The sequence below is a fragment of the Dendropsophus ebraccatus genome, chromosome 11 (assembly GCF_027789765.1).
Source record: "Dendropsophus ebraccatus isolate aDenEbr1 chromosome 11, aDenEbr1.pat, whole genome shotgun sequence".
In the NCBI taxonomy this organism is placed as follows: Eukaryota; Metazoa; Chordata; class Amphibia; order Anura; family Hylidae; genus Dendropsophus; species Dendropsophus ebraccatus.
Window position 1 is genome coordinate 82,932,903 of NC_091464.1, and position 15,993 is coordinate 82,948,895.

A 15,993-nucleotide genomic window follows, 5' to 3' on the forward strand; every position below is an offset into this window, starting at 1 on the left:
GCGATCATCAGTTGATAATTGTCTTTCAACCTGCTGAGAAGTCATCCGCCGCTGATTGTGCATTGCTACGTGTATTAGCGATGCGTGGCCTGCGACTGATGACAGTGTAAAAAATAAATAAAGTTAATACATACCTGTCCACACTCCACGGTGTTCTCCTAGATTCTGCCTGCAGCTGCCGCTGGAAATTCAACACCAGTCTCTGAAATGACAGGTCGCTCAGCCAATCAGGCTACAAAACGGTCCAGTTTCGGCCTGTCATTTCAGATAGCGACTGAAGTTCCAACAGCGGCTGCAGGCAAAAGCTAGGGAGCGCGCAGAAACGTATACACTTTATTTTTTTACACCTAAGACAAGGGCTGAACGGACTTTGAGTATATATATATATATATATATATATATATATCATACACACACATACATACCCACATATAATTCCTGGCTGCTTCTTATATCTTCACTTATAACACTATTCTAGCATACAATTGATCTGGACACATACCTTGCACATCATACCAGTGGGCTCCATTCGTAATCCCATCTGGGAAAAACTCGTTTTCTTCCCCCTTGCACTTTGGATGGCCGGTCTTCATTATTGGGTGGTTAGATGCGTAAGCTTTGGCCAGGTACTGGAACACTTTGTCATCTGAAGACTTGCTGTAGAATCCGCTTTCCATGTGACTACTGGAATCATCGTAAGGATAACTGGCCACAACGGAGCCGCCATGAAGGTTACCAGAAAGTACAAACCTGGGGGCCAGGCAAAAAAAAATAAAAAAAATTAATTAAAACACTTTAAGATCTGTAAATATATACAGGACTATAGTATAGGTATAGCTAGAGCAGCACAACTTGTTGCAGGAGGGTGCCAGCAGGTGGTCTTGACCAAGACTTCCAAAATATATACAAAAAGGATCGCCCACAGCACTCCAGATAAGTTGAAAATTCAAAAAAAGTGTTTTATTCCATGATGGTGCAGCACAGCAAACAAGTCAAAAGTGCGACGTTTCGACGACCTACCGTCGTCTTTTTCAAGCATGACTAACAGAAAACAACAGACCTCTTTATACATGTGTGGTAATTAGTGCAGGGACGTGATTGGTGCACAGGTGTTGGATTAATCAGAGTTTGACAGGCAAACACAATGTGAATACATTCTGAGTGTATAATAAAAAAAGTGAAAAATTAGTGTGTAATAAAAGATTAAGCTTAAGCCGGACGGCGGATTACATAATAATAAAGTTATGAACATAGATGAAAAAACATTTTTCTTTATATCATCACACTGTGATCCGGCTCACCACTCTGGCTGTTTGGGATTCAGGAACCTCAGGCAAACATACGCAGGTGCACTAAAGTGGAATGCTTTGTCAGTGCATCTACTGCGTGTAGTAACATTTCCTTGAGCGCTGTTCACATGCTGGTGTGGTCACATTTCCTTGAGCGTTGTTCACATACTGGTGTGGTCTCCGGTACTCGGAATGATTCTGTTGTGCGGACGCTTCACCCCGGGTCTAAGTTGTCTGGCCCGGTACCGCTGTCTCCACTATCCTTTCTCGGATTCCAAAAAAAATTTTTTTTTAAAATTTTTTTTTAAAAAAGTCACCAGTTTTTTTTGTGATCCCATACGTGTGTCTGGTAGCGTATGTTCCGATACTTAAGGAGCCCTTATATGGATATCGCATCACCCCGAAGTATTCGGTACCGCGTCATCCTGGGTTCCTATGGCCACTCCTGGCCTTTTCTCAGACTAACGCTCCAAAAAAAACACCCGGTAAATCGCTCTTTGTGAACACACACAGATAAAATCAATAAGAAAAAAAGGAAAGAAAAAGAAAGAAAAAAAGTTGCCTGGGTTCCAATAGGTGTCTTCGCAGGTGGTGAGTCTTCACACTGTGTTATTAGTATGATCTAAAAAAATAGAAAAAATCATTATTAAATCATATAATGAATCAAGATCTATTATTTACAATATTTACTGCGGGGTTTGTCAGTCAAAGATAGCGGAATAGAGGAAATACATCCAATCACCTCAGTTGGTGTTTAGTAGTTTTATATTCAACATTTAAACCATGTGTACCTAATGCCTCTGTTTTAAAGATCCACTGTAGTTCTCTTTTTTTCAATGCCAGTTGTCGGTCACCTCCTCGTGGAGATGAAAACACTCTATCTATCACCATACATTTGAGGTCACTCTCTTTGTGGTTCATTTCTGTGAAATGTTTGGCAACAGGTAAGTCCATTTTCTTTTTACGGATACTGTACCGATGTTGGTTAAAACGTGTTTTAAAGTCCCAAGTGGTCTCCCCTATATAGATCTTATTACAGGGGCACCATAGGACATACACAACATAATCTGAATTACAAGTAAGGTAATGTTTAATCTTGTATTCTTTTTTGGTTGCAGGATGTATGAAGGAGGTACCCTTGGACATGTATTTACAATTCACACATCCCAAACATGGATAGGATCCAAGTTTTCGTGATGTGAGGTAAGTTTGAGTATCTTGTTTGTTGTCACGTATCTCAGTTTTAACTATTTTATCCCTTAGATTGTATCCTCTTCTGTATGAAAACAAGGGGGGGGGTTTGGAGTTCTGGGATATTGGGAAAATTGCGTTTAACTATGGGCCAATATTTGTTAATCATTTGTCCAATTTTAGGTGAAAAATGTGTGTATGTGGATATGAATGGAATACGTGTTGTTGCATTCCTATTGCCTTCACCTCTAAGTAGTGTCTCTCTACTCATCTGCTTAACCTGTTCTTTACATTCATCTAATAGACCAGCAGGATAGCCCCTGCTGGTAAATTGTTTGCTCATGTGTTCAAGTGTCACATCAAGATCATCGCTTTTTTCTATGATCCTTCTAGCCCTTATCATTTGGCTTTTAGGGAGGGATCTCACCATTTTTTTAGGATGACAGCTATTATACAACAATACGTTGTTGCAGTCCGTAGGTTTTACATATATATTGGGGACTAACCTGTTGCCCTCCACTGTCACTTCCACGTCCAGAAAATTCATTTTGGTGTCGTCATAAGAACATGTGAATTTGATGGTTTCATCAATTTCATTCAGATGTTTAACAAAGGCTTCCAAAGCCACATGTCCACCGGTCCAGATAACGAAAATATCGTCTATGAAACGTTTCCAAGTCAGTACATGCTGAAAATGGTTGGTTCCATAGACTTTATTTTCCTCCAAATATGACATAACAATATTTGCAAAGGTGGGGGCTACATTAGCCCCCATAGCCACGCCCCTTTTCTGTAAAAAGATTTTTTTGTCAAAACAAAAGTAATTATTAGTCAGATTTAATTCCAACAGTCTCATTATGAAGTCCCTTTCCTTGGGTTTAAGTGTCAAATGCATTAGCATATCAAGTGTGGCTGCTAAGCCCATGTCAAGTCTAATTGAGGTGTACAAACTGGTAACATCAAATGTTACCAGTAATGAACCCTCAGGAATGTATAGATCTTTAATAATTTTAAGGAAATGTGTCGTATCCTTTAAATGTGACCTAGATCCATCAACTAATGGTCTTAATATTTTATCCAAATATATAGAGATGTGACTAAGTATGGAGTCACGGCCGGACACAATCGGTCTCCCCGGCGGAGACTCCATATTCTTATGGATCTTGGGCAGGAAGTACAGACAAGGCAGTTTTGGGTGAGTGACTGTGAGAAATTGAACTGTTTTCTCATCAATGACATCTAGGTGTAAACCTTCCTGTAGTATTTTCTCAATAGAATTAGCAATTTTAAATCTGGGATCCCCCACCATTTCAACATATACATTTGTATCATGCAATTGTCTGTATGCCTCCTTCAAGTAATATTCCTTGTCCATCACCACGATGGCCCCACCCTTGTCGGCAGGTTTGATAATCACATCGTGGTTCTGGACAAGGGATTTGATGGCATCCAAATCAGCTGCTTTCATGTTAGGATATAACATGAAAGCAGCTGATTTGGATGCCATCAAATCCCTTGTCCAGAACCACGATGTGATTATCAAACCTGCCGACAAGGGTGGGGCCATCGTGGTGATGGACAAGGAATATTACTTGAAGGAGGCATACAGACAATTGCATGATACAAATGTATATGTTGAAATGGTGGGGGATCCCAGATTTAAAATTGCTAATTCTATTGAGAAAATACTACAGGAAGGTTTACACCTAGATGTCATTGATGAGAAAACAGTTCAATTTCTCACAGTCACTCACCCAAAACTGCCTTGTCTGTACTTCCTGCCCAAGATCCATAAGAATATGGAGTCTCCGCCGGGGAGACCGATTGTGTCCGGCCGTGACTCCATACTTAGTCACATCTCTATATATTTGGATAAAATATTAAGACCATTAGTTGATGGATCTAGGTCACATTTAAAGGATACGACACATTTCCTTAAAATTATTAAAGATCTATACATTCCTGAGGGTTCATTACTGGTAACATTTGATGTTACCAGTTTGTACACCTCAATTAGACTTGACATGGGCTTAGCAGCCACACTTGATATGCTAATGCATTTGACACTTAAACCCAAGGAAAGGGACTTCATAATGAGACTGTTGGAATTAAATCTGACTAATAATTACTTTTGTTTTGACAAAAAAATCTTTTTACAGAAAAGGGGCGTGGCTATGGGGGCTAATGTAGCCCCCACCTTTGCAAATATTGTTATGTCATATTTGGAGGAAAATAAAGTCTATGGAACCAACCATTTTCAGCATGTACTGACTTGGAAACGTTTCATAGACGATATTTTCGTTATCTGGACCGGTGGACATGTGGCTTTGGAAGCCTTTGTTAAACATCTGAATGAAATTGATGAAACCATCAAATTCACATGTTCTTATGACGACACCAAAATGAATTTTCTGGACGTGGAAGTGACAGTGGAGGGCAACAGGTTAGTCCCCAATATATATGTAAAACCTACGGACTGCAACAACGTATTGTTGTATAATAGCTGTCATCCTAAAAAAATGGTGAGATCCCTCCCTAAAAGCCAAATGATAAGGGCTAGAAGGATCATAGAAAAAAAGCGATGATCTTGATGTGACACTTGAACACATGAGCAAACAATTTACCAGCAGGGGCTATCCTGCTGGTCTATTAGATGAATGTAAAGAACAGGTTAAGCAGATGAGTAGAGAGACACTACTTAGAGGTGAAGGCAATAGGAATGCAACAACACGTATTCCATTCATATCCACATACACACATTTTTCACCTAAAATTGGACAAATGATTAACAAATATTGGCCCATAGTTAAACGCAATTTTCCCAATATCCCAGAACTCCAAACCCCCCCCTTGTTTTCATACAGAAGAGGATACAATCTAAGGGATAAAATAGTTAAAACTGAGATACGTGACAACAAACAAGATACTCAAACTTACCTCACATCACGAAAACTTGGATCCTATCCATGTTTGGGATGTGTGAATTGTAAATACATGTCCAAGGGTACCTCCTTCATACATCCTGCAACCAAAAAAGAATACAAGATTAAACATTACCTTACTTGTAATTCAGATTATGTTGTGTATGTCCTATGGTGCCCCTGTAATAAGATCTATATAGGGGAGACCACTTGGGACTTTAAAACACGTTTTAACCAACATCGGTACAGTATCCGTAAAAAGAAAATGGACTTACCTGTTGCCAAACATTTCACAGAAATGAACCACAAAGAGAGTGACCTCAAATGTATGGTGATAGATAGAGTGTTTTCATCTCCACGAGGAGGTGACCGACAACTGGCATTGAAAAAAAGAGAACTACAGTGGATCTTTAAAACAGAGGCATTAGGTACACATGGTTTAAATGTTGAATATAAAACTACTAAACACCAACTGAGGTGATTGGATGTATTTCCTCTATTCCGCTATCTTTGACTGACAAACCCCGCAGTAAATATTGTAAATAATAGATCTTGATTCATTATATGATTTAATAATGATTTTTTCTATTTTTTTAGATCATACTAATAACACAGTGTGAAGACTCACCACCTGCGAAGACACCTATTGGAACCCAGGCAACTTTTTTTTCTTTCTTTTTCTTTCCTTTTTTTCTTATTGATTTTATCTGTGTGTGTTCACAAAGAGCGATTTACCGGGTGTTTTTTTTGGAGCGTTAGTCTGAGAAAAGGCCAGGAGTGGCCATAGGAACCCAGGATGACGCGGTACCGAATACTTCGGGGTGATGCGATATCCATATAAGGGCTCCTTAAGTATCGGAACATACGCTACCAGACACACGTATGGGATCACAAAAAAAACTGGTGACTTTTTTAAAAAAAAATTTTTTAAAAAAATTTTTTTTGGAATCCGAGAAAGGATAGTGGAGACAGCGGTACCGGGCCAGACAACTTAGACCCGGGGTGAAGCGTCCGCACAACAGAATCATTCCGAGTACCGGAGACCACACCAGTATGTGAACAACGCTCAAGGAAATGTGACCACACCAGCATGTGAACAGCGCTCAAGGAAATGTTACTACACGCAGTAGATGCACTGACAAAGCATTCCACTTTAGTGCACCTGCGTATGTTTGCCTGAGGTTCCTGAATCCCAAACAGCCAGAGTGGTGAGCCGGATCACAGTGTGATGATATAAAGAAAAATGTTTTTTCATCTATGTTCATAACTTTATTATTATGTAATCCGCCGTCCGGCTTAAGCTTAATCTTTTATTACACACTAATTTTTCACTTTTTTTATTATACACTCAGAATGTATTCACATTGTGTTTGCCTGTCAAACTCTGATTAATCCAACACCTGTGCACCAATCACGTCCCTGCACTAATTACCACACATGTATAAAGAGGTCTGTTGTTTTCTGTTAGTCATGCTTGAAAAAGACGACGGTAGGTCGTCGAAACGTCGCACTTTTGACTTGTTTGCTGTGCTGCACCATCATGGAATAAAACACTTTTTTTGAATTTTCAACTTATCTGGAGTGCTGTGGGCGATCCTTTTTGTATATATACAGGACTATATATTTATATTATTTCTTCTTCTTTTAGAGAAAAGCCCTTTCAGGATGTGGCCTCCACAGTGATTAGATGTTAAAGGGGTTATCCAGCGCTACAAAAACATGGCCACTTTCCCCCTACTGTTGTCTCCAGTTTGGGTGCGGTTTTGAAACTCAGTTCCATTGAAGTAAATGGAGCTTAATTGCAAACCACGCCTGACCTGGAGACAACAGTAGGGGGAAAAGTGGCAATGTTTTTGTAGCACTGGATAACCCCTTTAAATCATTGATATGCTGGGGCTTCTGGGATATAACAGAGGTTAAATCATTGATATGCTACGATATGTTACGTTCAGTTAGCCATTTCCCCAGCAACAACCGAGAAAAATATAGTATTATGTGGCGGCCATTCATAGATTTACGTGGCTCCCATCCTGGCTCAGAGGGTGATCTGAATAGGAGACACCCTACCTTCCTCCATAATGTCCATATATCCTAACATTACAACCCCACTAAAAAGGATGCCCTCTGAAAATACTCACACACAGGGCTAAATTGATAATCAGCCACAGAATAGTTCTGAGTTAAAGTGTCACTGCCGGGTTTTGTTTTGTTTTTTGTAGAAATCAATAAGAAGACAGGGGGGAGAGCTTAAAACTGCTTTTTCATGATAAAAATGCATTTTTTTCGGCTAATAAACCCAATTACAAAGTTTCTTAAAATCGCCTGTGATTTCTGTAAAAAAAAAAAAAAAAAAAGCAAACAGTGACACTTTAAAGGGGTTATCTAGGTATAGAAAAAATGGCTGCTTGTCCTCTATTATTGGGAAAAATAAGAAACGAAAGGAAGGTACTTTTTACCAGCGCTGTCTAGAAGAATAGCCACAATAGTCAAAGTCAGTACAATGGAGTTTATTGCAAATGGCACAGATATTACACGGTTCAGGAGCCTGACTCCCCTCATCAGATAACCGTGCATTGTCCTCCATTATCCTCATTTTGGGTGAGGTTTTAAAACGCAGTTCCACTGAAGTGGATGGAGGTGACTTGTATTACCTCATACAACTGGGAGATGGGTGTGGTGCTGTTTCTGCAAGAAAGCAGCTGTGATTTTTCTAATCCTGGATAACCCCTTCAACTAACTATTCCAAAAAGTAGCGGAACAAGGAGATTTTCCATCATCTTGTCTAATGCTCAGTAATCCCACCTGTCAGCTGTCCTTGCTGATAAGATGCGTTAAGGCCCTATTCCACGGAACAATTATCGTTCATAAACCCGCTCCCACGACCGCTCGTTAACAATAATCGCTTTGTGGAATTGGTGTAAACGAGCGAACGACAAAGGCAAAATCGTTATATTGTAGTTCAAAATTGTTTTTCGGCATGTCGAAAAAAATTGTTGGTCTTTGAAAGATAATTCGCTAATCTGTTCGTAAAATTAAGAAATCTTTCAGTAGGTGTGGTCATGATCACCCCGGCGAATGTTTTAAACGACCATGTAACGACCGAAAAATAATCGTTACACTACATATATCGTTCATGTTATGTGTTATAGTTTGCTTAAAAAAAAAACAAAAAAACATTTAGTGATCGTTAACGAGCGGTCGTTGGAGCGAGTTTATGAACGATAATCGTTCCGTGGAATAGGGTCTTTAGCTAAAGGCCCTATTAGAGTCAGCTGGGAGGAGGCAGGACGACACCGGGGAGCGCAGGCAGGCAAGTATATATGCTTATTATTTTCTACATACATTCTCCTATTACACGGAGTGATGCACAGCCCGCAGCTGATGATTTTTCAACATGTTGAAAGACAATGATCAGCTGATGATCGTCTCCTTAGATGATCATTGTTTTATTACATGGTACAATATCTGCCTGAATCAGCCCCATTGGGCAGACAGTCATCTCGTATAATAGGGGAATATATAATAGGGCCTTAAAAGGTCTCAATGAGAAGCCACATGTCTAAAACGTATTATATTATCTCTCTATCTCTCTCTACACACACACACACACACACACACACACACACACACACACACACACTTTAAGCCCATAGATACAGAAGATGCAGATCACAAGTATCCTGTCTCTTCTGCTTTATTTCCTGCACAATTTCTGCACTTGGTCCGTGGTTTCCTCAGTGTTATATAGGTCATGTTGTGGATCTACACTTTCTATTCCTTAAACTATTAAAATTAAGACTTGTTAAGGGTTTTTTTATACCACAGAGGAAAACAATGGTCACCTGTAAGGGATGAGTGAAGAGATCTCAGGGGATCTCTGTAATGACTCACAAAGCCTTCCATGGTTACAGCGGGATAAGGTGGGATGTAATGCTGGCTTATGATGAATGGAAAGACGGTGACATTTAATGATTTTGTTTTTTTTTTCAGGTAGAACTGAATGAGCTGGTTTTACAGCTTTGTCATAGACCTCTAAGAAAAGTATGTGCCAAAGGCAAAGTAACGTCAGGAGATACCTGCAGGACAAAGGAGCAACCCATTCTACATCCAGACACGCTTATAAAGTCTCCACACTCATTGATCACAGGGCTAATGGGGATTTCCTATGTAGACAGTATGGGAAGGAAAGTATACAAATCCATACTGAGGGCGGCAGGCGGGCTGACAGATAATGGAGCCATAAAACAGTACCTTCTGCAAAGTTCTTGGCCTTTTCATAATTCATAGAAATCTTGGTTATTGTCTCCAGCAAAGGAGTCAAAGAGGCGGAGCCAAGCTGCTGAAGTGCTGCACCTCCGCCCCTCAATGATGTGGCTCCATTCTAATTGAGCTGCATCATAGAGGGCCGGGGGTTTCCTCCGACTGTGGGCAAGCAGGCTTGCCTACAGTGCTTCACCCCTGGTCCGTGCCCGGGAACAGAACAGCGTCAGGCCACGGTTCAAAATAAGGACCGCCGCCGTTTTATCCATCTGCAAAACTTAAAGCAAATGTTTTTTTAATCCATTTTTACTAAGAACAGATGCATTTGTGTGCATCTGTATTGATCCGTTTTTTCGATTAACATCTATTATAAAAAAATAAATGTATCCTTTTTTTATTCTAATCTACACAAAACCATGGTCGGCCACATTTTTATGTACAATAAAAAAAAACTGAAAAAAAGAAAAAAAAAAACACAGAATGAAAAAATGTACCACAAAAACGTCAGGTACAGCGTTTGGCTTATTACCTAATGAATACAATCTCCACCATATAGGTATGTCCGGCATGTGTGACACTGACTGAGCCAACCGGCCGTTACGCACTCAGATGCAGAGCGCTGTTCCTAATGTTCCTATCTGATGAACTCTAAGGACACATCATCCATTCAAATAACCAAATGACCACGTAATCCAATAGCAAAATGAGTACTGGGGCAGCTGCCAATAGGAGGGAATACAAACCAGCAATATAGAAGAGATAACAGTAATGAAATAAGATGGCCAATGAGGTCACCAGGAGATGCAGTGTATGATATCAGGAGAGGAATGACTCAATGTGTCAGCAGGTGCACGCTGCTGTATAGGAGACAGTGACACATGAATTCAGCAATGTCTTCTGGAGAGCCCCAAAGTGCCAGAGATTTGTAATTTACTTCTATGGAAAAAAATGTCCAGTCCTCCAGTACTTATCAGCTGCCGCATGTCCTACAGGAAGTGGTGTATTCTCTCCGTTGCTGACGCAGTGCTCTGTGCTGCCACCTCTGTCCATGTCAGGAACTGTCCAGTAGCAAATCCCATTACAAAACCTTTATCAATGGTATTCTTTCCAGTCTGGAGAGCAGGGGAGGTTTTCTATGGGGATTTGCTACTGCTCTGAACAGTTCCTGACATGGACAGAGGTGGCAGCAGAGAGCACAGTGTCAGACTGGAAAGAACTCACCACGTCATGCAGGACATACAGCAGCTGATAAGTAATGGAAGACTGGAGATTTTTTTAAATAGAAGTAAATAAATAATCTCTGGCACCAGTTGATCCGAAAGAAAACGTTTTTAGGTGAACTACCCTTTTAAGGCTCTGTTCACATACGGCAGGTTTGCTGCTCAAAGTGCCACAACATGAGCAGGGTTGTTTCTACCCAAGAAACGTAATCTGAGCCAGGAGCCCCATGTATTTCTGAGATGGCGGTTCCCCCACCCACCGCTGACTGACAGCATTCTCCCTGTAAGTGCACGTTCACACGGGTCACTAATTTTTCTTGGCAATTGCAATTAAAATCAGCACAACAAAGCTGCGCCAATTGGGAGGATTTTTGGTGCAGGTTATCAGTTTGCAAAAGTACGAGGGAAATCCGCAAAATCTCAGCTACTTGTCACAATAGCCTCTTACAGTGCATAGGTGGAGCGCCGTCAGTCAGCAATGTCTGCATCTCATGGATATGCTGCCAGCACCGCAACTGCAAGTTCCCTATAATTACTTTCACTGATAATAAAGTGCTGAGCTCAGTGTGTCTGTCGCTATGTCATGCTGCCCTAGAATACAAAGTATAAACCGAGGGACAGATTTCTTCTAAAGGGGTTTTACCATAAGTAAATGTACTACTTGTCCCACCAGCTATCATTACAGCTGGGTTACTCCCAGTTCCTTCTTCGCTCACTACAGGATGACAGTAAGGAGAAGTAAATTGAGCAGAGGACAAGCACCCGATCTACTGCTCCACTGAGAGATTATATGAAGGACAGAAACAGCAGAAGGATGTCTTTAAAGGGGAACTATTAGCAGGTTAATGAATCTAACCTGCAGATATGTCCCTATTAGACAGGAGACTCTGAGGAGGAGGGTGTGTCTTACCTTCCTCCTTGGTGCCGTTCTGGTGCAGTTAGTTTCTAATGGAAATAGAGGCCGTACCTTAAGTGCATAAATATAAGGTGACGTCAGACTATCACTAACCATTACTATGTCTAGATCATCAGTCCGATTACTTATTACCAATATATAACTTAGTAATCTCTCATTCTTAGCCCGCCACCACATACTGTATAGGGGAATGGTCACCAACATCAACTGCCTTATAATCTGTATAGTATCCAGATATGAAATCCATGTGGATTTACTCTTTGCAGAAAAATGACGTCACTTTTTCCATGCTGTAAAATTCGCAATGTGGTTTATACAAACTGCAAAGATGTTTCCAGTTAAAGTCAGTGGGAGATGGTTACTCATGTATAACTGTGCTGGTCCGGGGGCAGAAGTCAGCACTTTTATTAGCTGTGTGAATATGCACTAAGACAATGAACTCCAAACTCAGGCTCATAATGTAAATCTATAAATCTATGGAGCCTGACTGAGTTCATGGACACAGAGTGGACGTGCTGCAGCGTATTCCTCTCCCCATTGGTATGAACACTCAGAACCGGACCGATCAAAACTTTTGACATGTCTCTGCCAAAAGTTTTTTGATGACAGTGACACTTTGAAGTGTAGCTGTCATTTTAATTTTTATTGCAGAAATCAATAGTACAAGTGATTTAAAAAAACTCTGTAATAGATTTTATTAGGCGAGAAAAGCCTTTCTGTACTAAAAAAAGCTGTTTTCCAGCCTCCCTTAACTTCTTATCATCACTTCTGCTTATTATCAGGCAAAGCCGTCGACATTACAAAGGAGCAAAGTGAAGACGGTTCTGCTGTGTCCATTATAAGCGATGGAAGGGGGAGGGGCTGAGGGGGATACGTGAGCAGGAAGAGGAGAAAAGCAGCTGTACAGTTTGGAGCCTGTCTGGGCACATAAAACACTGGATTCAAAGGTCAGAAAGGTCAGTGCTTATCTGGGGTCTTGGTGAGAGAAGATTGCAGGGTGTTGTGCTTTGCAGAGCTGCATGCTCACTCATCCCCCTGGACCCCTCTCCTCTTCTGTATAGAGTATAATGGACACAAAAATCCAGCTTCTGAAGTTGGGGGGTGAGGGGAAGACAGCTGTTTGAGTACAGAAGAAAACTCTTTTGCTAAATAAAACCTATTACAGAGTTTCGTAAAATTGCTTGTACTATTGATTTCTGAAAATGACAATCACAGGACACTGACACTGTAAAGCTCCTTGCTTCAGAACAGACACAGTCCTGTCAGTAGCATACTGCTCTAGAAGTTCCACAGGTCACTGTAACATAATACGTTATATCATGCAGGCAGCCCAGTCCAGAGTTCAGTCCATGATATAGAGCGAGCTTACACACTGTGTGATGTGACCTCAGTCTTAGTTATAGTACAGGCACAGCACAGGAGGACCACACAATTTTTAAAGGGGTTGTCCAGCAAAAATCTTTTTCTTTTAAATCAACTGATATCAGAAAGTTATATAGATTTGTAATTTGCTTCTATTAAAAAATCTCAAGTTATTCCATACTTATCAGCTGCTGTATGTCCTGCAGGAAGTGTTTTTTTTTTCAGTCTGACACAGTGCTCTCTGCTGACATCTCTGACTGAGACAGGAACTGTCCAGAGCAGGAGAGGTTTTCTATGGGGATTCATAGAAAACCGAGACAGAGTTCCTGTCTGGCCAGAGATGTCAGCAGAGAGAACTGTGTCAGACTAGAAATAAAACATTTCCAGCAGGACATGCAGCAGCTGATAAGTACAGGAAGATTTGGGATTTTTTTTTTAATAGAAGTAAATTACAAATCCATATAACTTTCTGACATCAGTTGATTTGAAAGAAAAATATTTTTGCTGGACAACCCCTTTAAGTACTTATCATCTGCTGTATGTCCTGCAGGAACTGGTGTATTCTCTCCAGTCTGACACAATGCTCTCTGTTGCCACTAGGGATGAGCGAACCGGCCGAGGTTTGGGTTCGTATGAACCTGAACTATTGTCTTCTGATTCCCCCTGTCTGCCCGCTCCGTGGAGAGGGTGGACACAAACTTGATGGCCGCATGGAAAACTGGGATACAGCCATAGCCATAATCCCAGTTTTCCAGGCGGTCCTCAGGCTGTATCCACACTCTCCACGGAGTGGGCAGACAGCGGGAATCAGAAGCCGATAGTTCAGGTTCATACGAACCTAAACCTCGGCCGGTTCGCTCATCCCTAGTTGCCGCCTCTGTCCATGTCAAGAACTGTCCAGAGCTGGAGAAGTTTTCTATGGAGAGTCATAGAAAACTGAGACTCTGGGCCAGAGGTGGCAGCACTATGTCAGACTGAAAATAAAACAACACTTCCTGCAGGACATACAGCAGCTGATAAGTACAGGAAGACTTGAGTAAATTACAAATCTATATAACTTTCTGATATCAGTTGGGGCTTCTCTGTCCTAGTAACCAGCTATGGATGCTACTGTAGTCTTACAGTTTTATTTCCTCCGCAGGCTGATCTGCAACCTGTGGCAAAACTACAACTCCCAGCATGCCCTGACAGCTTCCAGGTGGGTGTTGTAGTTTGGGAGCCACAGGTTGGGATACTATCCCTCTACTACAGCAATGCTGCACAGGTCCAGGCATGCTGGGAGTTGTAGTTTTTCCCCAGCAGGCCTAGGGTCGGCCGCTCACCTGTTCTCCTGGATCCACCTCATCATGGCCACCACCTCGGGCACCTGCTGCGGGTCGGGCTGCTGCTGCTGCCGGGAGAACTGGTCCGGGAAGTTGCGGTTGAGGTCCATGTTCCGTGCGTTCTCCCGGCCGCCCTCGTGGCCCTGGCAGTCGCCCTCCCGCGCCCTCTCGTAGCCGTCCGGGTTGAGGCTGGGCACGATGTAGATGTCGGTGCTGTTGAGGAGGCGGGAGAGGCGCGGGTCGCGGCCGTAGTTCTCCAGCAGGTGCTGCAGCAGGTAGACGAGCACCTGGCGGGACACCGTCTCGTCCCCGTGCATGTTCCCCACGTACTTGAACTGCGGCCGGTCCGGGGGAGCCGTGTCGGGGTCAGCGGTCACCCTCATGACCCACAGCTCCCGCCCCTCCACCGACATGCCCAGGCTGGAGAGCCGGCACAGCTCCGGGTACGCCTGTGCCAGGGAGTGCAGCCGCTCCGTCAGCTCCTTGTGGTTGTAGTAGCGGCTGTACGTCTCCGGGCTCTCCTCCATCGCCTTCTTTATATGTGCCGGGCTGGCGACCGCTGAGAGGAACACAAGGGCGGAAACCAACGGGAGACACCGTCCGGGAGCCGCCATCCTGCCCCAGCCTGACTGAACAGCTGCCATCATTCCGTCACCCTCACTTCCTGCCTGCACCTAGCAACCAACCCACTCGCTTAGAGACACTCGCTTCCGGTTTCTCTGCCCCACTTCCGGCGTAGCTGACAGCTAAGAACTTCTTTTCTTTCAAACCCCACTTCCGCTCTTTGACACGTGATAGTGACAACCCATACACGCGCTAGCTCTCGGACACGCACATAGGAGGCTGAAGAACCAATAGTAGACAGGAGGCGTGGTTTGTCCAGAATTAACTATGCCCCATTTCCGGCGAGACTATGAATTTCTTTTTATTCAATGCCCCACTTCCGCTCATTGGCTTGATTTGACAGATTGACTTTTCACTTCTTTAACACGTGATAGCCACAGCACATGCACACGCTGGCGCTAGGACACGCCCATAATAGGCCAAGAACCAATAGTAGATAGGGGGAGTGGCTTGTCTGGAATTTGCCTTATTTCGGGCATGTCATCCCTCAGACTTATGACCGCAGTGTTCCGGACCCTCAGCTGTGCAGTAAGGGGAGGGGGATATTGCACTTGTTCGATTATTTGTTCTAATATTTTCCTGGTTTAAAGGGAGAGTTAAAAAAAAAAAGTGTAATTTATTTCTATTAAATAATCTCCAGTCTTCCAGTACTTATCAGCTGCTGTATGTCCTGCAGGAAGTGGTGTATTCTTTCCAGTCTGACACAGTACTCTCTGCTGCCACCTCTGTCCATGTCAGGAACTGTCCAGAGCAGGAGAGATTTTCTCTTTTAATCTTTTTATTACATTTTTCATATATATATATATATATATATATATATATATATATATTTATATATATATGTGTGTGTGTCAATAAATGTCAGAATTACAACATCATATCCCCAGG

The 15,993-nt window shown here is 42.2% G+C and overlaps 1 protein-coding gene across 1 annotated transcript in view; it reads right to left on the reverse strand.

Moving 5' to 3' along the window:
* CPD (carboxypeptidase D) overlaps nucleotides 1-15,210 on the reverse strand; it is a 72,762-nt gene extending 57,552 nt beyond the window's left edge. Inside the window, exons 1-2 of the mRNA XM_069945822.1 lie at nucleotides 14,482-15,210; nucleotides 503-750 (exon numbers count right to left, since the gene is read on the reverse strand). Coding sequence (XP_069801923.1) covers nucleotides 503-750; nucleotides 14,482-15,128 — 895 coding nt within the window. The 5' untranslated portion in view covers nucleotides 15,129-15,210. The remainder of the gene's footprint in view (nucleotides 1-502; nucleotides 751-14,481) is intronic.
* Nucleotides 15,211-15,993: the final 783 nt, after the last annotated feature.